Genomic DNA, 23433 nt, shown 5'->3' on the forward strand with positions numbered 1-23433 from the left:
ACTTTTTAATGCCCCACAGCACAGCTGGGACCAGGCCGAGAGGTTTATGACTGCTAAATAAAGGCCCAGGGGAAACAGGGAGATAAGTACAGATAGTAACCTGGGCTTCCTCTTTTCACCGGGCCTGGATGGTGTTTGTAACATGGCACTGTGCCCAGCTTGGATGTTTTTAACTCTAAGGAAATAGTGCACTAAAAATAATGGCCTTGTCTGATACAGGAATGTTGGTTACCTAACGAATTTCCCTCTTAGCATTGCCCTTACTAAAGCAGAGAAGTAGCCATTCTCTGTAAGAAAAGTAAGACTTCATGGTTTCACCACAGTGCTCTTAAGATTAAGGAAGTTCAGAGTGGGGAATGTCTTCAAGAAACTATCACTGGAGGTGACACTGGGTCTGTGTCCTGCTGCAGGAAGGCTGACATGGCTGGTTTACATTATTGGAGCAGTGATCGGTGGCCGAGTTTCTTTTGCCAGCACTGATGAGCAAGACGCCATGGATGGTGAGCTTGTCTGTCGGTAAGTGCTCCCCAAAGATGCTCTCCACTCCGCCTCGCTGTCACTTCTCCACTCCCTGATAGGGTCCTCTCCACTTACAGAACATAATCTGAATATGCTAACTGCCCATGAGACACAGCTTTCAAGCCTTTTATAAGTGCCATGATAACTCTGCCTGTGATCTTTACTTTAAAATAAAAAACCAGCAATAATTCAGCAAGGAAATAATGGATACGGAATTAGGAAAACTAAAGCAGAGATTCTCTGTTAGGTCTTTTTAAGAACAGTATCTCAGAGTTAGTAAAATATGGACTGCTTTTGCCATCGCAAAATAAGTCTGAAAGGAAACTGCAGTTCTTTAAAGTTCACCAGAGATGGAATTACAGAGTTCCTACAGCCTTTCAAATCTCTTGGCCATACATTTCAAGTTATTTTGCATCTGTGCAATTCTCATTTTATCAAAACTTTTTTTTTTTTTTTTTGGAGATGGGGTCATCCAGGCCAGAGTGCAGTGGCGCCATCTCAGCTCACTGCAACCTCTGCCTCCCTGTTCCAGGTTCTCCCAGGTTCAAGCGATTCTCCTGCCTCAGCCTCCCAAGTAGCTGATTACAGGCATGCGTCACCACATCTGGCTAATTTTTGTATTTTTAGTGAGATGGGGTTTCACTATGTTGGCCAGGCTGGTCTCGAACTCCTGACCTCAGGTGATCCACCTGCCTCGGCCTCCCAAAGTGCTGGGATTACAGGCATGAGCCACCGCGCCCCACCTTCAATGTATATATCTTCTGAAAATCCTCATTTGTCTCTTTCCACCCCCATTTTGTTTATCAGATGCCCATTTGCCCAGAGGTCCCTTAATCCTGACGAAAGTCTCTGTGGCATTTTCCCACTGGCATTTTTTGAAGAGTTGAGCAAAGCTTTAATAAGAATGAAATCTAATGCCTTTCTGATTCTGCAGCCGAGTTCAATACTGTGTGTGTCATAATATAAATTTAGTTCAAACAATGTCTTGCAGATTGGTTCTGAGCTTGAGTGTAGCAACACAATGATGGAGTCTCTTTCACTCATGGTGTGTCACAAATAGTTAACTATTCCCACACTCAAATGTCAAATGACTCACTTATGACATCTGTATTCGCATTCACTCACTTGCATTCCAGTATCCTTTCTTTTGGGGAGAAGGTACAGAGAAAAGAGATGAAGTCACAGGTAGTATTTCTGCTAGTAATCCCTGGAAGTGTTACCTATCTGTGAACATCATCCTTCATGTGTCTCCAAAAAGATGAAAAACTCCTGGTCTAGTCCTGTCTCCCTCATTTATATAGATGAATTTGGTTGCAGGAGGTTGCTGTACCCAAGTACAGGCATATACGACCATGTCAAGATAGCTTGGGTTGTCTAGAGTAACCAGGATGTCCTGCTGTTGAGAGAATCATTGCTCCTCTTCCTCCAGGGTGCTCCAGCTGATGAACCTAACAGATTCTCGTTTGGCCCAGGCGGGTAATGAGAAGCTAGAGTTGGCCATGCTGAGCTTTTTTGAACAGTTTCGTAAGATCTACATTGGGGACCAAGTGCAGAAATCCTCTAAGGTAACAGCCTCTCAATTGGCTCCCCTTAGTTCTCACTTCTCACTTGTGGGATTGCTGATGGAGGGAAACAGTTGCTGATAGTTCACATAACCTCCAGATTTCAGGTAATAGGACAGTCCAAATGTTTTCTCTTAGTCTTTAAATTCTGGGAGATTCATCAAAGAATTGGGCCCATTTCTTTAGTGCTCCATATGCTTAACAAATGGGCAGTCCAAACATCTGTTGCTCTCCCACAAATGGGCAATTCTTAGTCTCCAAGCATGAATTAATATTCAGAACAGCAGAAGATTTGGGCTGTCTTTTTGCAATTTCAGGATTGAAAGGGACCAGTAAGATTGCTCAGCATCTGTCCAGTAATACTTGGAAACTAGCTTATCCCTTCAGTAAAGTCCTCTCTGGGATTCTTGTCCATTTTCTTCCACATCTTACCCACGAGTGTGGACAAAAATAGTACCAGGATGTGATTGTTCTAATTCATGTGTCCTGGTTACTTTCTCTTCTTAACACCAGCTGTACCGCCGACTCTCAGAAGTTCTGGGCTTGAATGATGAGACCATGGTCCTAAGCGTCTTCATAGGAAAAATGTAAGTGTTTCAGCTTGCCACCAGCAAGAGTCCTTTGCAATCCTGTTGCAACTGTAAAATGTGATCTTGGCATTGTGCTGCCAGTGCCTGGTATTCCAGCATTGATCGTTTGCGTCAGAAAATTGTGCATTTGAGTGTGTGACAAGCTGTGCTTAGAGATATGGCCCGGCCCCAGAGCATTCCAGGCTTGTACAGGCAAGGATTTAATTTTGTTCTTGCAGAATCTCCTCTTTAGCCTCTGGAATCACAGGTGAAACTCTGTCATGACAGTCATTAGCAAAACAGACCTCCACCCCAGTAATTGTTGCTCAGCCCCTCACCCAGTTGCCGTGCTCCAGGGATGCCCAGCATAGGCATTCACTTTCTGTTGCTGATTTCCTCTAGAGTTATCCCCTCGAAGGGGAAAGCCCCACTTAAAAATGGGCTCATTCCTCCCAGGAAACATCACACCCTTTAAGAGTGTTGAGTCTCCAAAATCTAGTGCTGCTGTTTGAACTGTCTTCAGAGTTGGAGCTCCTAATTGGCCCTTTTTTATTTTTTTTTTTACGTTATACCCCTTTGGTTACATTTTTCCCTTTTTAGGAGCTCAATTTATCAAAGCACACACTAGGAGCCAAATATATTACCCAGGGCTGTGTGCAGAGTGACATTTTGCCTCCTACCAACTGTCCCAACCCTAAACACTCATATCCATGAGCTGGTTTAATAATTTAAGATGGAAAAAGCAAAGGGGGTCTAAAGGACTCTGCCAGCCAAGAATCCAGAAGCAAGGGCTACTAGAATTCTGCAGCTGACAGTGGATGGTGCAGGTGCAGAATTGCATACGTCTGCATGTTATCACTGCCGCAGAAATCTCTTACCCTTGCTGCAGAAATCAGCCCTGGAGTGCCCCAGAATTCCAAGGGCCTGGGTATGGGCCAGTGTAGCTTTGGAACCAAGTAGTGAAGATTATCTGAAGGATAATTTTTCTAGTCAACCAAATGTAAGTACAGAGATTTCCTACCCATCTTTTTTTGTGGTCGTGATGTCTGTGAATTGGTGGTGCAGATGTGTGGTGACTTTTGATGAATGACTTTCTTCTTCTCCCAGCCCTCAAGGAAACCAGCAAATCAAAAGGGTCTCCTGCTTTTTTTTTTCTTTTTGTCCTCCAGCATCACCAACTTGAAGTACTGGGGCCGTTGTGAACCAATCACCTCCAAGACACTACAGCTTCTCAATGACCTCTCCATTGGATATCCTTTTCTAAGCTAGCTTCTGTGCACAACACAAACTGGCATGCCACAGTCTTAGAATCATGGCCTCCTGCTCTTCCCACTTCAGTTTAGCTTTAGTGTGTACTCACATATCTTCCATTTTCCTAGGAGTCCAAAAAAGCGCCAATGCCCATGCAGAATATAGGAATAATTTCAGACCCCAAAAATGAGCTGACACCTGACCTGATAGTTTAGTACAGATTTATCCCTGTCTATTCCTAAGTTCCAGAAGTGCATAGTAGCCCCATCTCATAGGCACACACTCTGTGTGACCAAGGTTTTAGTATCCGTAGTAGAGACAAACTCCTTCTTAGGTTGTCCCATCAGCTGGTTGGTAGAAACATCCTGATTCCAAGCTTTGTGATTGAAGTGATGACTATGCTTCCTCTTGACTTGAACTAGGTCTGCTATAAAGTTTGAATTGCTCTAGGGCAGCTTTTCACAACCAGGGGTCCACAAGAAGGGTAAACCCTGTAAAATTATTGAAGTGACTTTCTTCTCGCTTTTCCAAATACGGTATATAACTAGTACCATTCTAAATAGGAGAGAAGTTCATTCATTATACACAATATATGCCTCTTAGGCAGGAGTTTAGGGCCTAATTCTCCCTTGGAACCCCCACTGAGAAAAGCCCTTTTAGGCTATTCATGATTATTTGGGGAAATTGCTAGGTTTATTCTATTTTCTTACAAATAGGAGTTTGGTATAGGTGTTTGCTTTTTTTTTTTTTTTGAGATGGAGTCTCGCTCTGTTGCCCAGGCTGGAGTGCAGTGGCGCGATCTCGGCTCACTGCAAGCTCCGCCTCCCAGGTTCACGCCATTCGCCTGCCTCAGCCTCCCAAGTAGCTGGTACTACAGGCGCCCGCCACCATGCCCGGCTAATTTTTTGTATTTTCAGTAGAGACGTGGTTTCACCGTGTTAGCCAGGATGGTCTCGATCTCCTGACCTCGTGATCTGCCCGCCTCCGCCTCCCAAAGTGCTGGGATTACAGGCATGAGCCACGGCACCCGGCCAGTATAGGTGTTTTCTTATCGATTAAATAGTGCTTAGAAGAGAACACATTTTTTCATATTTGGCAGTGGTATACTCAAGTGTTTTTTAGAAAATAAGATATTTGGGTGAACTGTCCTTTATTCTGGAAAGTTTCCATCTGCCTTAGAGTTTCAGTCTGCTTCACACTTTCCTTGACCTTCTTCGTTTGTCTTCACGTACAGTAGTGTAAGGAAGCTAGTGAAGCTTAGTGCGGTACAGTTCATGCTGAACAATCACACGGTGAGTGATTTTAGCTTTTTTTCCTGGCCCTCCTACCACCCACACATACACTTTCTCGACACATAAAGGAGATATGTAAATTGAGGTCCCGGGTATTGCTACAGCAAAGACTGTTGGCCTGATTCCCACGACACTGCCAGATTATACTTACTGTCATCAGAGTGGCTCTTTGAGATCCAGATGATCTGAGTTATGGTGAAGTCACCTACTGCTACTCATACTGCAGATAAATTAATAGTAGTGACAACAGTAGCCTGCCTTCAAAAAAAAAAAAAACCTTCAGATCCTCAAGGAATGACTCCATAACCATTGGCTTGAAAGGGCTCAGTAATTCTCTGATTACTGGCTTGCATTCTGCCTCTAACTCATGTTTTTACCTTTAACTTCTTTTCTTTTTTTCAATAGAGCGAGCACTTTTCATTTTTGGGTATTAACAATCAGTCCAACCTGACAGACATGCGGTGTCGGACTACCTTCTACACAGCACTTGGGCGTCTCCTCATGGTGGATTTAGGTACCGTAAGAAATCGTAGTGGCTCATGAAGTCATCTGGCACTATTCTAAATTTTTATTTGAGGACTAAAAACTAGATGTTGGGGAGGGCTTTTCTGTTTTTTCAGCAGTAACAAAACTATCTGAAATAACAGCCTGATTTCACCAAGAACAGATCATGCTGTCGAGGTCCTTATAACTGGAAGAGAGTAACAGTCTGCTCCTGAAGTTGTCATTTGATATGCAGTGGCTTTAAAATTCTCTTCACATTCCTCGGGTGTTAAATAAGGGAATTGAGATTCCTAAATGTATCTTTTTGGCCAGATAACTTCTCCACCCCACAATGAGGTGTAAACCCACTTGAAACAGTCAACACGACTTTTTATTATCCAGTTTTCTAGCACAGATGAGCCAGAACGGCTTAATCACTTTTGTAGCAGTAGTGGTGATATTAGCAGTTTCAGGTCAGTTAATAACTACAGCTCAGTGGTATTACTCTAATTTCGAGCTGTTTAAATTTAATCCTACTAAAATGACATAAAACCTTCTAGGTTTATGAAAGATGACTTTTTAAAAAATTAAGTGCGAATGAAACCTCCGTACCCATTAAAGTTTGAGTCTCATCTAGTTCTCACGCACCAGCTTCGGTCCTTTCTCCACTGACTTGCTAATTCTCAGCAAGGAAAAATAAATAAATAACATAGTACCTTACACACATATGAATCTCTTGATACTGTGGCTCAGCATCAACAAACCTAGCCTAGACTAGGTGATTTCTGTTGTCATCTTCTAGTTTAAAAATTCTGTTTCTATATATACATGTTACTCTTCAATTGCTACTAATACCTGTTGGGATAATAAAGGAACCCCCTTGAGTTCTCCTGGGTTTGCTCATCTTTCATCCCATCTTCCCATATATGCACAGCTTTGAATTCGTGGTATTGGGGTTACACCCTGGGATGTTTCCTTTACAGGAGAGGATGAAGATCAGTATGAGCAGTTCATGCTGCCACTCACAGCAGCATTTGAGGCTGTGGCCCAGATGTTTAGCACCAATAGTTTCAACGAGCAGGAGGCAAAGGTGAGTGAGTCTTTCACCCAGTAATTAATCAGCTTCTGGTTTAGGGCAGTCTCTGATTGAAAATCTTGCTTGACCATAAACTATCCACTGCCTTAGCTTTTTTTAATATCTTGGACTTCTAGGGTTTTGGAATTGCAGAACCAGTATAGATTTGTAAACTTCTATTTTTATATTACAATGTATTTACTTAAGTAGTTCTTAGGATTTTTTTTTTTGTCTGAGTTTTCAAATACATTAGCATAAAGTTGTTTACGGTTTTCTTACTGCATTTTTAATCTCGGTTTTATCTTTAATTGCATCCATTTTCATTTTTAATACTGCTCATTAGTGACAAGTTAGGTTTTCTTAAAATTGTGGTAAAAAACAGAAAGTTTGCCATCTTTAGCATTTTTACATGTACAGTTCAGTGATTTCAAGTATTTCTACATTGTTGTGAAATAGATCTTCAGAATCCATAATTTTAGTATGGAACATTTTCATTATTCAGTTTTTTGTGATTTCTAATTTCCATTGAGATTTCTTCTTTGACACTTGAGTCACTTAGAAAGGTTTAAGAATTTCCACATATATGGGTTTTTATTTTTGATTTTTTTTAGAGACAGAGTCTGACTCTCTTGCCCAGGCTGGAGTACAGTGGCATGATCCTAGCTCACTGCAAGCCTTGAACTCCTGGCTCAAGCAGTCCTCCTGCCCCAGCTTCTCACGTGGCTAGGATTATAGACACGAGACACGATGCCCAGTGAATTTCCACATATATGGAATTTTAAGTTCTTGTTTTCTAGCTCTTAGAATTGTCATTTCTTGATTGTTGCTTTCTTCGTCTTTTTACTTCATACATACTGTTCTCTTGACCTGTATAGATCTCTGTGTCAAAATCAGAAGACACCAGGATGTTACTATTGGTAGGACTTTTTACAGTATTCCTCCGGGCACCAAGGCTGAATGGTAGACCTACCAGATAGCCAGGGTATTGCCAGAAAAAAATACCATTCTAAAGCTCTCCTTTTTCATCTTTAGCCTTTTCTTTTTCCATCTACAAATCAGCAGTGTAGACAGAAAGCAACACCACTTAATGCAACCCTCTCTCCCCTTTATACTTGTATTTTAGGGTCTGAGATTCAAAGCTTGGGTTATTGTGGAACATATTAGCAACTTTAGGCTAGAGTATCAACCAATATCAAGGATTTGGGGATATCAGTGAATATCAGCCCTTTTTCCCATTATATGGTATTAGTTTCATGTAAAGCAAGTAAAATTAACCAAAAGAACAACCTTGGTAATGGACTACAGCTGTCACCCACTTCTTTGTCACATCCCATGTAAAGTCTTTTAAGAGACTGACCAAGTCTTAGACTGGAAAACTGAGCTTGTGGTATCAGCTTAGGAGAGAACTGTTTGCTTACAAGCAGACTGTTAACAGAAGTGATGTCGTTTTTGCCAAATATGTCAAGATCCCCAAATATACAACCTTCTTGAGCACATTTTGTCGTCGTTGTTGTTGTTCTGTCTCCACGTTTGGAGACAAACTGCAAACTATGATTTTTATAGTAGTTTTGTTGCTGTTCATGTCCCAGGTAAAAGTTTTATTGAGAGAGTGAGTATTGGATTTGGAGTCTTGGTATTATGTATGAGTCCTGATCTGGACCCTCCTACTACCTAGCAACATGACTGGGGAAGTTTTTTGGCCTCTTTAAGCCTCAGTCTCTTTTTCTGCAAATGGAGAGTACTGATAAAACACAGTCTCATCTAGATGGCCCACCCAAAGAGAGAGGTGCTGTGTAGACTCCCCTTTGTCTTCCTCCTGGCAGGGCCTGCATCTGACTTCCTTTAGGGTATATATGGCTCTTCTACCTCTTCTTCTTTGGGACTTCTGTTTTTCTTTTTTGCTTTTTTCTGGCTTTTTGAGTTGGTTTCTTTGCCGTGTGTGTCTCTGTCTCTGTCTCTGTCTCTCTCTCTCCCTCTCCCTCCCTCCCCTGCTTTCCTCCCTGGGTGGACTCAAAGCTTTTTCACTTTTTACATGTGATGTATTACTTCAGTGTCTTACAACCTTATCAGCCTCTATTTTTGCTACGAAGCAGGAACGTATTTTCTTGGCAAAACAAACTTCCAAAGCTAATTTTCTTGGCATAACAAACTTCCAAAGCTAACAAACTTCAAACTTCCAAAACAAACTTCCACTGCTAGAATGAAAATATGCCATTCTAGCATAGAAGATATTGAATCCGAATATTTGAGAAGGAGTATATGTTGAACTGTGAGAGGAAGAATTTGATGATACATGTGTGGAATCCTCATCAGATTGTTAGTTTTGTCTTTTCTTCTATTTTAACATATTTTTGCCTTCTACTACAGCGAACTCTAGTTGGCCTAGTAAGAGACCTGAGAGGGATCGCTTTCGCTTTCAATGCCAAGACCAGCTTCATGATGCTCTTTGAATGGATGTATCCTAACTCAAACTAGGAGCACACTACAGCTTGCCTTAACTGGAGTGTGATTGGGTGATGGGGTCCAGAGACGGTGTTGGGGGAAGGGAGGGTAGTGAGGCAGAGAAGATGAAGAGTTACCCAGAAGGCCTGCATGTGTCCTGGAAGCCACCTTATGACAGACATAAGGTTGTCTGAGATTAGAACATGAATGAGGTAGTCTCCCAGTTTCTCTTTTGGATCTCAAATATAAATGCCTGTGGAACTATATACCACTGTGGAACTGTTGGTTTTGCTATATTTAGAGAGATGTTTCAGTCTGCTGAAAAAAATAAAAAGGCCGGGCGCGGTGGCTCACGCCTGTAATCCCAGCACTTAGGGAGGCCGAGGCGGGCGGATCACGAGGTCAGGAGATCGAGACCATCCTAGCTAACACGGTGAAACCCCGTTTCTACTAAAAAATACAAAAAATTAGCCGGGCGTGGTGGCGGGCGCTTGTAGTCCCAGATACTGGGGAGGCTAAGGCAGGAGAATGGCATGAACCCGGGAGGCGGAGCTTGCAGTGAGCCGAGATCGCGCCACTGCACTCCAGCCTGGGCGACAGAGCGAGACTCCGTCTCAAAAAATAAAAAAATAAAAATAAAAAACAGCTTTTACAAATTAGGAAGTCTAACTTTACTGACTTCATACCCTTGTGAAGATTATTTCAAATCCAGGTGCCTCTTTAATAGTTACGTAAAGGAAATGAGCTGATCACCTATAATACCATAGAAGTGATGAAAGGATAAATAACAATATGAAATACATCATGCTCTTCAGAAGAAAGGCACTATGTAAACTAAAATGTATTATTAGATGCCTTTTACAGGTTAAAGAACACAAAATCACTTTAGTATCTTCTGGTTAGAAAGACTCCAAGATTAGCAAGCAAGAGACAGGAACTTAACTGTAATTTGACAAGTTTGTGCTTGGCTAGTGCTGAAAAACTATTTTAAATTCTGTACCTTTCTGGAATCAGAAATCTTTCCTTAGCTTCTCATTTACAGATATCCATCCTATATGCCAATTCTCCAACGGGCAATTGAGCTCTGGTACCATGATCCAGCCTGTACCACACCTGTACTCAAGTTGATGGCTGAATTGGTTCATAATAGGTAAGCAGGAGGCAGAGCTTGCAAGGGCACATCTGCCCTGTTATCTGAGAGAATTTGCTGTATCTAGTGCTTTGGGCAGTTTGTGGGAAATAATAAGATTCACTGCTGCATTTTAAAATTCGAAAAGTTTTTGTGTTTTTGTTTGTGTGAAAGAATAGTATTCCTAACTACACAAAACCATAGTCAACTGCAGGAAATAAGTCACTTTTTTTTTGGTTTGTTTGTTTTGGTATTTTTTGAGGCGGTGTCTTGCTGTCTCCCAGGCTGGAGTGCAGTGGCGCAATCTCGGCTCACTGCAAGCTCCATCCCCCGCCGGGTTCACGCCATTCCCGTGCCTCAGCCTCCGGAGTAGCTGGGACTACAGGCGCCCACCACCACACCCGGCCAATTTTTTGTATTTTTAGTAGAGATGGGGTTTCACCATGTTAGCCAGGATGGTCTCGATCTCCTGACCTCGTGAACCGCCCGCCTTGGCCTCCCAAAGTTCTGGGATTACAGGCGTGAGCCACTGCGCCCATCCAATAGGTCACTTTTAAAAAGAGTCTCCAGTGGGGCATGGGGCTCATCCCTGTAATCCTAGCTTTTTGGGAGGCCGAGGTGGCAGATTGCTTGAATGCAGTAGTTCTAGATCAGCCTGGGCAACATGGTGAAACCCACCTCTACAAAAAATTAGGTGGGCATGGTGGCACACAACTGTAGTCCCAGCTACTCAGGAGGCTGAGGTAGGAAGATCGCTTTAGCCTAGGAGGCAGAGGTTGCAATGAGCCAAGATTAGCCATTACACTCCAGCCTGGGTGACAGAGCAAGACCCTGTCTCAAAAAAGTAAAATAAAATAAAAAGAATCTCCAGATGTCTACTCTTAGGAGAAGTAAATTTGGCAACCAAGATTCTGATTTCCTGCCCGCAGATATAAAAGTTAACATCTGGTAATGGTGCCTTGTCCATCACATTTCATGGTTAGAGACATTGAGAAGGATATGGTAGGTATTAGAATACCCTTTCTTAAGAAAGGTATTTATTAGAGAGGTTGTGGCAGGATCAATAAAAATTTACTTTTAAAAAGTGAGCAAGATTTTCAAAACAAATTAAGGATAGTGAAAAAGAAAAGTCTAGCACCTTAGCTTTCCTAGAATTTCAGGTATGGGCATTGGTCTCTCATTGCAGTCCTGAGAGAATTAGTAGGTTTTTTTTTTCTTTATTTTTATTTTTATTTTATTTATTTAGTTATTTATGTTTGATACGGAGTTTCTCTCGTTGCCAGGCTGAAGTGCAGTGGCGCAATCTTGGCTCACTGCAACTTAATGCCTCCCGGGTTCAAGCGATTCTCTTGCCTCAGCCTCCCACATAGCTGGGATTACAGACATGCACCACCACGCCCGGCTAATTTTCTATTTTTAGTAGAGACGGGGTTTCTCCGTGTTGGTCAGGCTGATCTTGAACTCCCGACTTGAGGTGATCCGCCCAGTTCGGCCTCCCAGAGTGTTGGGATTACAGGCGTGAGCCACCGCGCCTAGCAGAATTAATGAGTTTTAAAACAACCTTATGGAGTGGGTAATACTTAAAGAGGCTATAACCTCCCAGGAGACTTATATTCAAGAGTTACTCATTTACAAAATAGATATTTGAGAGCACTTACTCTTTGCCAAACTTTCCTAGCCACTATGCCAGACAAAATCTCTACCCTCTTTGGTGTTACAAATGGTGGGGAAGACACACAATAAAAACAAGTATGGAAGATCTTTCCAGTGACTAAGTGCCATGAAACAAAATAAAACAAGGCAGTAAAATAGAGGGGAATTGAAGGACAGGAGGGTCAGGGAAGACCTCTGAGAGAAGGTAATGTTAACTAGGATCTAAATGACAAGAAAGATTCCGGTAGCCCTGCAAAGATAAGGAGTCTTCTAAACAGAAAACATCTGCACGAGTCCTGAGATAGGACAAGCTTGCTGGGACTTGTGGCAGGAGCCTGGTTGGTGGGGGGAGGCTGTGGGAGCAGGTCAGACCAGTGAGCAGAGCCAGATCATTTAGTGCCTTCGCACAGCAGTAGTGAGGAGTGGGCATTTATTCTCATTGCCATGGGAAGCCGCTAGAGTGTTTTCAGCAAGGGATTAAAATGATCTCATTTAAGTTTTTTAAAGGCTACCATGTGAAGAATGGGACTAAAGGCAGGTAAGAGTAGAAGCAGAGAGAATGTAAGGGAAAGGTAGATTTGGGGTTTATTTTAGAGTTAGATGTTGATGGATTCAGTGTGGTGGGGGGAGGAAGGAGGAAGGACTTCTGGGCTTTTGAGGTCTTACCAACTTGAATCTAATAAAGCTCATCAAAATGTAGAGCAGACAAAAGAGTCAGGAACTTAAAACCAAGATGGTTACAAATGGCCTTCTCTGTCTGGCTTCTTTTGGACCATTCCAAGTCCCTATGCATCTTTTCTTCATATAAAATGGTAACAATGCTTTGGCCCCTCTCCCTCAGTTGCCACTGAAGCCATAAAGGTCCATGCTAACTAATGGCTGAAGGGCTCTGCATTAGTATCAAGAGGCGACGGGTAGAAAGTATACTTTAATCAAGGCCGGGCGCGGTGGCTCACGCCTGTAATCCCAGCACTTTGGGAGGCTGAGGCAGGCAGATCACGAGTTCAGGAGATCGAGACCATCCTGGCTAACATGGTGAAATCCCGTCTCTACTAAAAATACAAAAAATTAGCCGGGCGTGGTGGCAGGCGCCTGTAGTCCCAGCTACTTGGGAGGCTGAAGCAGGAGAATGGTGTGAACCTGAGAGGCGGAGGTTGCAGTGAGCCGAGATCGCGCCACTGCACTCTAGCCTGGGCGACAGAGGAAGACTTCATCTCCAAAAAAAAAAGAAAGTATACTTTAATCAAATACAGTTGAGAATTTTCAAATAGTAATTTTATCTACTGCTGCTTTTTTTTTCTTATAAATGTTTTTAATTTGAGCAGCAGAATCTGAATCTAGCATGTTGATCTTCAAGATAGAAGCTACTTCGTGGTTAAATATCTATAACTTGGTTATTCACATATTAGGATAGGCAATTGCTTATCTTAATGTAAATGCAGGATCACCCAAGGTACTCAGATGAGAGCCTCAAGTACCCCAGTCTTCCAAGAAAACACCTCTGACTTTTTCTCCTCCTGTGCTCTCTGCTCAGATCCCAGCGACTCCAGTTTGATGTCTCTTCCCCCAATGGCATCCTACTCTTCCGAGAAACCAGCAAGATGATAACAATGTATGGTAAGTGCTTCAGATAATCATGCCTCTAGAAGTTAATTCCAGCTCAGTCACCACACTGTAAGCAGCATGTGGGTCTCCGGCCAGCCCTGGCAGGAGCCAGGACAGCATTCCTATTGTATGCTAATACATGTGCATTAGAGTGCCACCTGTCACCAGGGGCCTGCTGGAATTTGTATGCCTTTGGAGTAGGAAGGCTGATCTAAACGAGTGCTTCTAATGTGGTTGAATAAACATATATGACATGTCTACTCAGGCAATCGCATCCTGACACTAGGAGAGGTCCCAAAGGATCAGGTCTATGCTCTGAAGCTCAAGGGCATCTCCATCTGCTTCTCCATGCTGAAGGCTGCTCTCAGTGGGAGTTACGTCAATTTCGGAGTCTTTCGTCTCTATGGAGACGATGCCCTGGACAATGCTCTGCAGACCTTCATCAAGCTGCTCCTCTCTATTCCCCACAGTGATCTCTTGGTAAGCCTTACACTGCATTGCCACAATCTTGTTCCTCATCACATTCAGCCTTTTTAACCTGAGACCCTGATTGAACACTGTTCTTGAGAAACTATGTAAGCTAGCTCCTTTTGCTATAACTAAGTCTTCTGTTTTCCCAACTAAAAGGAGCTAAGCTATTTAAGATTGTCACCCTGCATGCTGGAGTGCATAGTGCCTAAGCTGATTTTCTTCCTCCTCCTCTCCCACAGGATTACCCCAAGCTCAGCCAGTCTTATTATTCACTACTGGAAGTCCTGACCCAGGACCATATGAACTTTATTGCAAGCCTGGAACCTCACGTCATCATGTATATTCTCTCTTCCATTTCTGAAGGACTTACTGCACTTGGTAAGCACCTGAGGTGGGTGGGTGAGTTGGTGGGTTTGTTTTTTACCACTTAACTAAACAGAAAGAGAGAATCTTGCCCCAGTGTCCAAAAAGATCACCACTGCCTTGGGGGTTTGGCCATAACAATAGAGTATATAATGCACAGCACATGCTCATCCAGCAGACACTCACTGATTCCTCTCCTAAGTACAAGGCCCTGTAGAAGCACTGAGGAGACGGTAATTAACAGCATATAGTCCCTGTCCTTAAGGGGCTTATCTGGTGGGTAGAACAGGCACATGAACAAACAACTGCCTGTTTACCATACTTACCACTTAAACATTACAGTAGGGGTGAGTACAAAGTGCTACACAAGCCCTCAAGAATACCTAGAGTCTTGGTTGTGAGGAGGTCAGGATCAAGGAAGACTGGCTGGAAGACTTGGCATCAAAGCATAAACCTAAAAGCTGGACAGATGTTACCCTGGTTAGCCAGGGAGGGTTCCTAGCAGCAGAGACAGCAAGCACTTGCACCTGTAGGCAAGAAAGAACCAGGAAATCCAGATGGCTGGCACACTAGTCCAGAGGAGTTAGGAATGAAATGAAGCTTTAGAGATAAGCAGGAGCAAATCTGGAGATCATGAAGGGGGCACGCCTGTAAGCCGTATTAGGCTGTTTGAATTCTGTCCTGAGGGCCGTGGAAGCTGGGGAAAGGTTTCATGCAGCTAGCTCCATAAGTTTTTTCATCCTAGTCCATATGGTTCCTGTCAACCATTTTGTTTCTAGGCTACCTTCCAACAATTTTTTTTTTTTTTTGAGACAGAGTGGCTCTGTCGCCCAGGCTGGAGTGCAGTGGTGTGATCTCGGCTCACTGCAACCTCTGCCTCCCGGGTTCATACCATTCTTCTGCCTCAGCCTCCCAAGTAGCTGGGAGTATAGGCGCCCGCCACCATGCCTGGCTAATTTTTTTGTATTTTTAGTAGAGACGGGGTTTCACTGTGTTAGCCAGGATGGTCTCGATCTCTTGACCTCGTGATCCGCCTGCCTTGGCCTCCCAAAGTACTGGGATTACAGGCATGAGCTACCGTGCCTGGCCCAACAATTTTAGTAGGTATATGTGTTCAGAGAATAAAACACATTTTTATATTAGGCTGAGCAAAACATAAGTAGGAAGATTAAGTCACCTGCCAAATAGTGATGATATATTGCAAATACACATAGACTGACTTTTGGATTGTCAACTGTGGTGAATTATCCATGCCTCTGTGCCACTTTGATACACATTTACTTCTGCTGTCATTCTATCAGGGTGCATAGCCATATCTAGTACAGTCCAATCAAGGTATCAGCCCTTGCTTTGGAAGACTTTTTTATGTCTCATTGAAAATACAGGGACCTGGCCGGGCGCAGTGGCTCACGCCTGTAATCGCAGCACTTTGGGAGGCTGAGGCGGGCAGATCACAAGGTCAGGAGTTTGAGACCAGGCTGGCCAATATGGCAAAACCCTGTCTCTGTACAAAAATTAGCTCGGCGTGGTGGTGCGTACCTGTAGTCCCAGCTACTCTGGAAGCTTAGGCAGAAGAATTACTTGAACCCTTGAACCCGGGAAGTAGAGGCGGTGGTGAGCCAAGATCGTGCCACTTCTGCACTCCAGCCTGGGCGGCAGAACGAGACTCCGTCTCAAAAAAAAAAAAAAAAAAAAAGAAAGTAAAGGGACCTTTGCATAAACTGTCAGTCCCGTAGGAATCAGAGACTTGTTTACTCTTTTAAGGGTTCAGCCCCTTAGTGCTTTGGCCTTACCTCATCAGAGTTCTGTCCACAGGTTGTGCTGTACTGTTCCCTTTGTAAAGACGCATAGATGAGTCTGCAGCTCCCCCGAGAGATGCTTTGGAGATAAACAGATAATACAGCACACCCTGTTCTAACAAACCATAAACATTCAGAGGCTACATCATTCTGGGTTTAATTACATCCCACTGGTAACTCAGAGTGTAGGCTCATACCCCAGGCTTCTTGGATTCTAATCACAGCTCCTGCAATTACTAGCAGTTGATCCTTAGGCCAGTACATAACCTCTCCTAATTCTGGTTTCCTCATGTGTAAAACAGAAAACCTACTTCCTGAGTTCTTGAGAGGATTAATCAGAGATAACACCTATAAAGTACTTAGAACAATATCTGGCACAAAAGCAGCACTTGCTGAATCAAACTATTTGTTATTTTGTGTGAAGCAGAAGACGTACGTACGTCCACAACACATTGAGCCAATAATTTCAATATTCTTTATTACCACATACTCACTTTCAAACTTAGAAATTGAGCCCTACTGTACAATGAGGGTAAGAGGTTAACAGGAGTCATCTTGAGCAACCGCCTTGGCTGAATTGGCCACAGTACCATAATGGATCTCACCCAAAGATAGTCCATATTTGTCCAGGCCACCATCAGCAGCTCTGTCCTACCCTTACCTTTCTTTCTTGCAGACACCATGGTATGCACAGGCTGCTGCTCCTGCCTGGACCACATTGTGACATACCTCTTCAAGCAGCTGTCACGCAGCACCAAGAAGAGGACCACACCCCTGAACCAGGAGAGCGACCGCTTTCTGCACATCATGCAGCAGCATCCAGAGATGATCCAGCAGGTAAGAAAGTGGAGGCTTAGGAGACAGTGATGGGGTGTCCGACAGAGGAAGGACCTCTGCAAGACAGGGGAGCCCACACACGATTAACATAACATCTCATCAGGTTCCTGCTGCTGAGATGAAGTCCGTGTCTTAAAGTTGCAGTGGATTTTGAGTTTGCCAAGTAATCACTGGATGTAGAAAAAACTCAGGTTCTGGATTATTCTTCTGAGTGTCACAGTGACCCCTATGCCCTGGACCTGTCTCATGATCACTATCCTCTTTATGTGAAAATTACTTTGCTCACCCACTGCTGTAAATAGAGCAGGAGTTAGCAGCATCTAGCGTTCTAAAGGCTTGTGTTCCTGTTTACAAAACAGGAAGAAGAATGCAAGACAGAAGGAAATAACTGGCCACAGAGAGATCAAACCATATGCTTGCCCTTATTTTATTTGTATGTGCCTTGAAGTAACTTACAGAAATACACGCTAGATGAAAATAGATAAGGAAATGGGATCAGTAATTATTGAGATTTTAGCCAGTCTTACCTTTGTCCACACCGTTCTCTAAAGAAGCAGTGAAATAATTCAGGACTCCATTACATTCACAAGATGTCATAAAGCTGTCAACTCCGAGTACCTGGAAGGGATCATGCGAGGTGGTTTTGCTTACTGTAATTTTGTTTACGTGACCCCATCCCATTCCCCACAACCAGGGTGACCTGGAAGGATCCATTTGTAAGTGAAGTTCAAACCAGTTTTAAGAACAAGAAAGGAAATGAGTATCTTAGAAGAAAAGGTGACCTTGAAATAGAAGACTCAGATGAAGCTTCACAAACTATTTGTCTGATTTACCCTATACAGAAAAGGCCTTCAGCCTAATGTACTCCTGTATTTGGAATCTGTCGTTTTATCTTGGGTAGCAGTACATTAGGTCACTGCCTGAAATTCTCCATTTTCAGATGCTGTCCACGGTGCTGAACATCATCATCTTTGAAGACTGTAGGAACCAGTGGTCTATGTCCCGACCACTACTTGGCTTGATATTGCTTAATGAAAAGGTGAGAGAGCCAGCTCCCTGGTGCCAACCCAGAAGCAGTGGCAACCACGCACTTGCTATCACCAAGCACTGGGAGAAATGTGTATAGAAACACCCCACGGTGGTGAAACAGGGAAAATGGGTCATTTACTGAGCATGTCCCATTTGTGCTTTCAGTATCACATACTCATTTAACTGTTAGAAGTCAGCACGTGTGGTAGCTCACAGACACAGGATAAAGGAGTGTTTCCCTTAGGCAGTAAGAGAAACCTTTCAAGGAAATAATGTACCTGGGTATCAGAGGACCTAAGTTCTAGTTCTAGCTCTGCTATAAACAAGTCTTGAGATTCCGGTAAAAGAAAGGTCTGGATCAGATGACCCTTTTAAAGTGCTTTACAATTTAAAAATTCTTGATAGTAGGATGAAGCCATATTATCCCACAAGTGCTTGCCTGAATTTCTTAAGTGTCCAATTTTAGTAGACATTCCATTCCTCCTTAGAGAAGAACATTCTTCAACCCTGCAGATGACGGAGGGCTAATCTGCCTTCCCCTGCTTCTCTAACCTTCTATTCCACTCCTTGCCCCACAGTATTTTTCTGACCTAAGGAACAGTATCGTGAACAGCCAGCCACCAGAGAAGCAGCAGGCCATGCACCTGTGTTTTGAGAACCTGATGGAAGGCATCGAGCGAAATCTTCTTACGAAAAACAGAGACAGGTGAGTATAGAGCGTCCTGCCTAGAAATCTCAGACAATTGCTATTTTTCAAATCAACGAAACAGGCAGTTCCTTTAAAGTCTTTGACATCTGTGTTTGGAGGCCATCTAAAGCAGTGCAATCCAATAGAAAAGTGAGCCATGTTAAACAGGCAAAATTCATTTTAATAATATATTTTATTTAACCCATTGTATCTAAAATATTCTGTGTATCAATATTTTAAAATTGTGGGTTTTCACATTCTTTTTGTACTACATTTCCAAAATCCTGTGTACTTTACATTTAACAGCATATCTCAGTTCATATGTTTTCATCAGAAATACTTGATCTGTATTTAGATTTCATAAATTTACAGTTGACAAAGTAGATTCCTGTAATACCCAGATTGTTTCAAACACACCTAGGGACCTTCCAGTAACTGCATTGAGTATCTGGGCTTTGCAATTAACTTTTAAATTTTATTTAATTTTAATTAATTTAAAACAAGGCATTTTAATTTATAATTCAGATGCAGTTGGGGAGCTGAATGTTAAATTGTATTTAATTTGGATTCATGTTCTCAGTCACACTGGCCATAATTCAGGGGCTCGGTAGCCATATGTGGTTAGCAGCCGCCCTATTGGACAGCATAGCATTTCACCACCTGGTCTTGCTGCATTAAGAAATGAGATGGCTTCATTGGCTTACTGCCCTCACGTGTGAGGGCAACTTCCTGCCTCTGTCAGTGAGATTTCTTTTGTGCTGCCATGAGCCCAAGGTAGCCCTCAGGGCCCCAGATTTGACCAGATCTCTAAGCCAGCTTTCTCTTAGAGTCTTAAGACTGAAATTAACTGATCTTTGAAACAGAACCCATCAGTTCATACATTCTACTTCCCATGCTTTAAAAAAAAAAAATGTTAGGCAAATACCTTTCCCCCCGACTCTCCTCCCCCAACCCACATGCATCCTCTCTGCAGGTTCACCCAGAACCTGTCAGCATTCCGTCGAGAAGTCAACGACTCGATGAAGAATTCCACTTATGGCGTGAATAGCAATGACATGATGAGCTGACACCTCCTTGGACTCTACCTGTACAGAGCAGCGTCCCTTTGGTTTGGCCCAGAGGGGCGAACAATTGCAAGGGAGAGGGCCTGGCTGATCCTGGCTCTTTTCTCCAGGGGTGTGGGGAAAATGGCAAAGGTCAACTAGCTACTTCCCCAGGGAATAGGGGTGTGAGTGCACTCACTAGGGGGCAGGGCGCTGCTGGTTCCTGGGGGCCTGGGTGGGAAGGGTGGTGGGAGGAGATAAGAGATACAAACTGAGACTCCAGCCTCTCCTCCTGGGGCCACCCAAGTGGGGAGAACCCCTAGTGTCCTGCCACAACCTGCCTTGTATAAACATGTACATTTTTTCATAACATTTTGAACAAGGTTTATATTGACTCAAGTTTAAAAACAAAAAGTGTGACTGAAAAATTTTTACAGAGTCTAGTGCACCAATGCTGATGTGAGGGGTTGTGTATGCGAGTGAAGAAAATGTGTATTCTGGTGGCCTGAAGCTTTACTGGACAAGGATGTGTGAGAGTGCAGAGATATATTTAGTGACACAGTAGAGAGGCAAAAAAAAAAAAAAAAAGCTAAAATTCCAAATGTATATTTTTTCGTATTGCCCTGTCCTCACCCAGAAATGATCAATTCCTGTTACTGTATTAACCCTTGTTATTAGGAACTCTAAGCCATGCCAGAACACCATCCCTCCCCTTGGACCATATAGATTCTGCCCTGGGTCCCTAGCCCCTTACAGTGATAAATAACTCCAGCTAAAAGTGTTTGGTGTTCTTATCTCCATCCTCTTTCCTACTTTGCTTACCCTCATCCTCAGACAGATGCCTCTTGCTTTTAAAAGTTGGATTTAACGACATGTTGTAGGGTTCTTGGTCTCTGTGAAGGGAGAGACCAGAGAGAAGGAAGTGAGCCCACTGCTCTCCTGGGGAGCAATGTGGGTGAGTCCACCAGAGGCCCTGCTGTGTGTGGCCAATAAATTTTAGTCTTCCCCAGCCCTCGAGGCAGTGTGTGTGGATGTATGCGTGTGGATATTTATATATGTACCCTGCACTCATGAATGTATGAACTGGAGGAAGTTACTACAGTGGAAGGGTTCTTAATAACAAGGTCTACCTAGCATGAAGTATTTAACATTCTCCCACCCCTTAAAAAATATACATTTTTATAAAATGAAAACCATAATAAATGTTTTGAATATTAAAAAAATAATAACCTACAGAGGAAAATTAATGGAGAAAGCTATTTGCCTTGTACTTTTTCCACAATTGTTGCTGCTAGTTGTACACATCTCTAGTTCAGCTCTTGCCCACGGGACACTCATCAATTAGGTTTTATTTTTATTTCTCTCCTCTACCCCCAGAAACAAGCCTGTTAATTTTTTTTCCTTCTCCTCTGGCGACTGTGTGATGAATCCTTTCTTGCGTGATCAGGTTGCGGATAGACTTGTAAGGGTGTTTGCTGCATACAGTGTAAGCATTGTGACCGCCAATAAAACTTCAATGGTTTCTACTGACCTGGCTTCAGCAATCATGTCCAGTGTGCGTCCAAGGACATGTCTCACTCAAAACACGTGAAGATGTGTGAAACATTCTTTAAAAGCCCGTGAATGACAGGGGCCCCTCCACCTGATCAAATTGACTTGTTTCTCATTGCACAGAGTCTGACTCAGTTTCTTTCAAAAGTATAATGTGATTGATATATCTCTGTCAACAAAACCAGTCACATGCTGTTGTCCACAGCTATAAAGCAGAAGCCATTCTACCTCTCTGTTAGCTTTCAGATAATAACGTGGCTACTAGCAGACAAGTAGCAACTGAAGAAAGCCCAGCGTGTTGATGTTCTGACATCAGCTTCTCTGATGTGGGCTGGGTTTCATTCATTAGACTATGACAAGTTCAGGGGCAAATGTTATCCCCCTGGAATACGCTGCAGACCTCACAGGCCAGATTTATCAAACGAGGAACACTTGTTAACAGAGACTACTTCTAAGGCCTGTACTATGTATTCAGAGTACCTGAGTATGAGGAAATTTGATTGCCAGAAACACAGAAAAGTATTAAGATATAGACAGGTACGTGTACCTTAATGCAGATTTCCATCCCATGACTCTCGGGTGCCAGGGTGCCATTCTTGTCTGCATTATGTAGATATACCACTACCTTTGCAGTTTCAGCCTTCTGGGAACTGCTATAGCTGCCTCAGTCCTAAGTTATTTCAAAGGCAAAAAAAATTCTGATGGCTACAAGGCAAATGGAGTTGATTAATCTTAGCTAAATTCCATCTCTAAGCCTAACAAATATTAAATGGTGAGTTTTCATTAATATGCATATACTTCTGACACATGCCCCAGGGACCTGGAATTCTGATTCTATAGTTAGGTGACACAAAAATAACTTTCTCATGGATACTTGAAGAGGACTCCCCTTTCCCCCAACTGTTTCGAGATGCTGATTAATCAGCAAAACCCCAGACCTCTCCCCTCCCTGGGCAAGAAACTCAACCAAAGATGGTGGTCTCCTCAGTACAGCCCTGAGTGTAGTCCATTCACAAGGAGCCATGATTAAAATCTTCCACAGCTTCACCAGACTTTTTAAACAGTGAAGCTGTTCCCTCCTTTGCTGACAATTCAAAGAGGGGGCACCAAATCACCTTTTGGTCAAAAATGGTCAGTTAGCAATTTCATATGATTCAACCTAGTAAATGTAATAGTTGGTTATCTTTAGATTTTGGTTTCCCCAGAAATCATGAGATTTTATTCAGTCAAAACAAAAGTGTATTTGGGAATTTCTAGGCTTATTCCCCAGGCACTGTGTTCATCAAGTCAAGTGTCTTTAGATAGTGTTTCCTGACACAAACTGTGCTTTACGTTGAAAACTTTCTTTACTACAGATTATTAAATTGTGTCTGTATGTGTTTTGTTGGCTCAGCCCAAATAAGGGTTATCTATTCCCACTAATGTGTAAATCAGACAAAGGAAGAAGGGATTTGGCCCAAGATTGCAATTTTAAGTTTTTAAATTTTAAGAAGTAATGACTTTGGGCAGAAGTGTCCATTTTCTAATGACAAGTGACAACATAAGAAATAAGTTTTTCATTCTCTAAAACATTGGCTTTATTAAGGGACTTTTTCCCCTCCCCCTAACTCCCCACTGGAAAAAATGTTTTAGTACCTTTTGAAATTTCAACTAAGTACATCAACAGACCACTTCCCCAAATATCCATGCTTGTGGGGTAACATGAATTAAATCTAGAAAGCCAGAAAAACTCCCTATATCATATTTGCCACCCGCCAACCCTGTCCAGGCCAACCCTAGCCCAAGATTTTTGGCTAGACCTACAAGCCTAAATTGACGTATAATGCTGCCAAAACTCTCAAATGCCAAAGGAAAGATAGTTATAGGGACCCTGTAAAAGCCACAAGTTTGTTGATTAGGCCTTGAAAAATGTAAGTGATTATAACTACTTAAAAGTCCTGGTGGTTCTTTAAATATTTTTTAAGTATTTGAAAGGATGAAAATGTGTTCATCAGCCATAATTAGATACCAGGTCATGTGTAAAAAGATTCGTGCCTCTGTAGCTTGTCCTCTGGGTCCATTACATTTATCTT

General features: G+C 42.8%; 1 protein-coding gene across 5 annotated transcripts in view; it reads left to right on the top strand.

The window, feature by feature from the left end:
- Nucleotides 1-21472, top strand: part of XPO7 (exportin 7) — an 86203-nt gene extending 64731 nt beyond the window's left edge. For 3 of the 5 annotated variants that reach the window (XM_054560910.2, XM_024250573.3, NM_001132470.1), the window contains 16 exon segments: nucleotides 411-516; nucleotides 1949-2084; nucleotides 2595-2668; nucleotides 3820-3900; nucleotides 5130-5193; nucleotides 5599-5707; nucleotides 6660-6766; nucleotides 9119-9207; nucleotides 10236-10343; nucleotides 13510-13592; nucleotides 13846-14060; nucleotides 14291-14429; nucleotides 16890-17050; nucleotides 17991-18089; nucleotides 18658-18785; nucleotides 19741-21340. In XM_054560910.2, the coding sequence (XP_054416885.1) occupies nucleotides 411-516; nucleotides 1949-2084; nucleotides 2595-2668; nucleotides 3820-3900; nucleotides 5130-5193; nucleotides 5599-5707; nucleotides 6660-6766; nucleotides 9119-9207; nucleotides 10236-10343; nucleotides 13510-13592; nucleotides 13846-14060; nucleotides 14291-14429; nucleotides 16890-17050; nucleotides 17991-18089; nucleotides 18658-18785; nucleotides 19741-19834 (1793 nt within the window). In that variant the 3' untranslated portion in view covers nucleotides 19835-21340. 5 annotated transcript variants of the gene reach the window in all.
- Nucleotides 21473-23433: the final 1961 nt, after the last annotated feature.

Source organism: Pongo abelii, chromosome 7 (assembly GCF_028885655.2).
Source record: "Pongo abelii isolate AG06213 chromosome 7, NHGRI_mPonAbe1-v2.0_pri, whole genome shotgun sequence".
NCBI lineage: Eukaryota > Metazoa > Chordata > Mammalia > Primates > Hominidae > Pongo > Pongo abelii.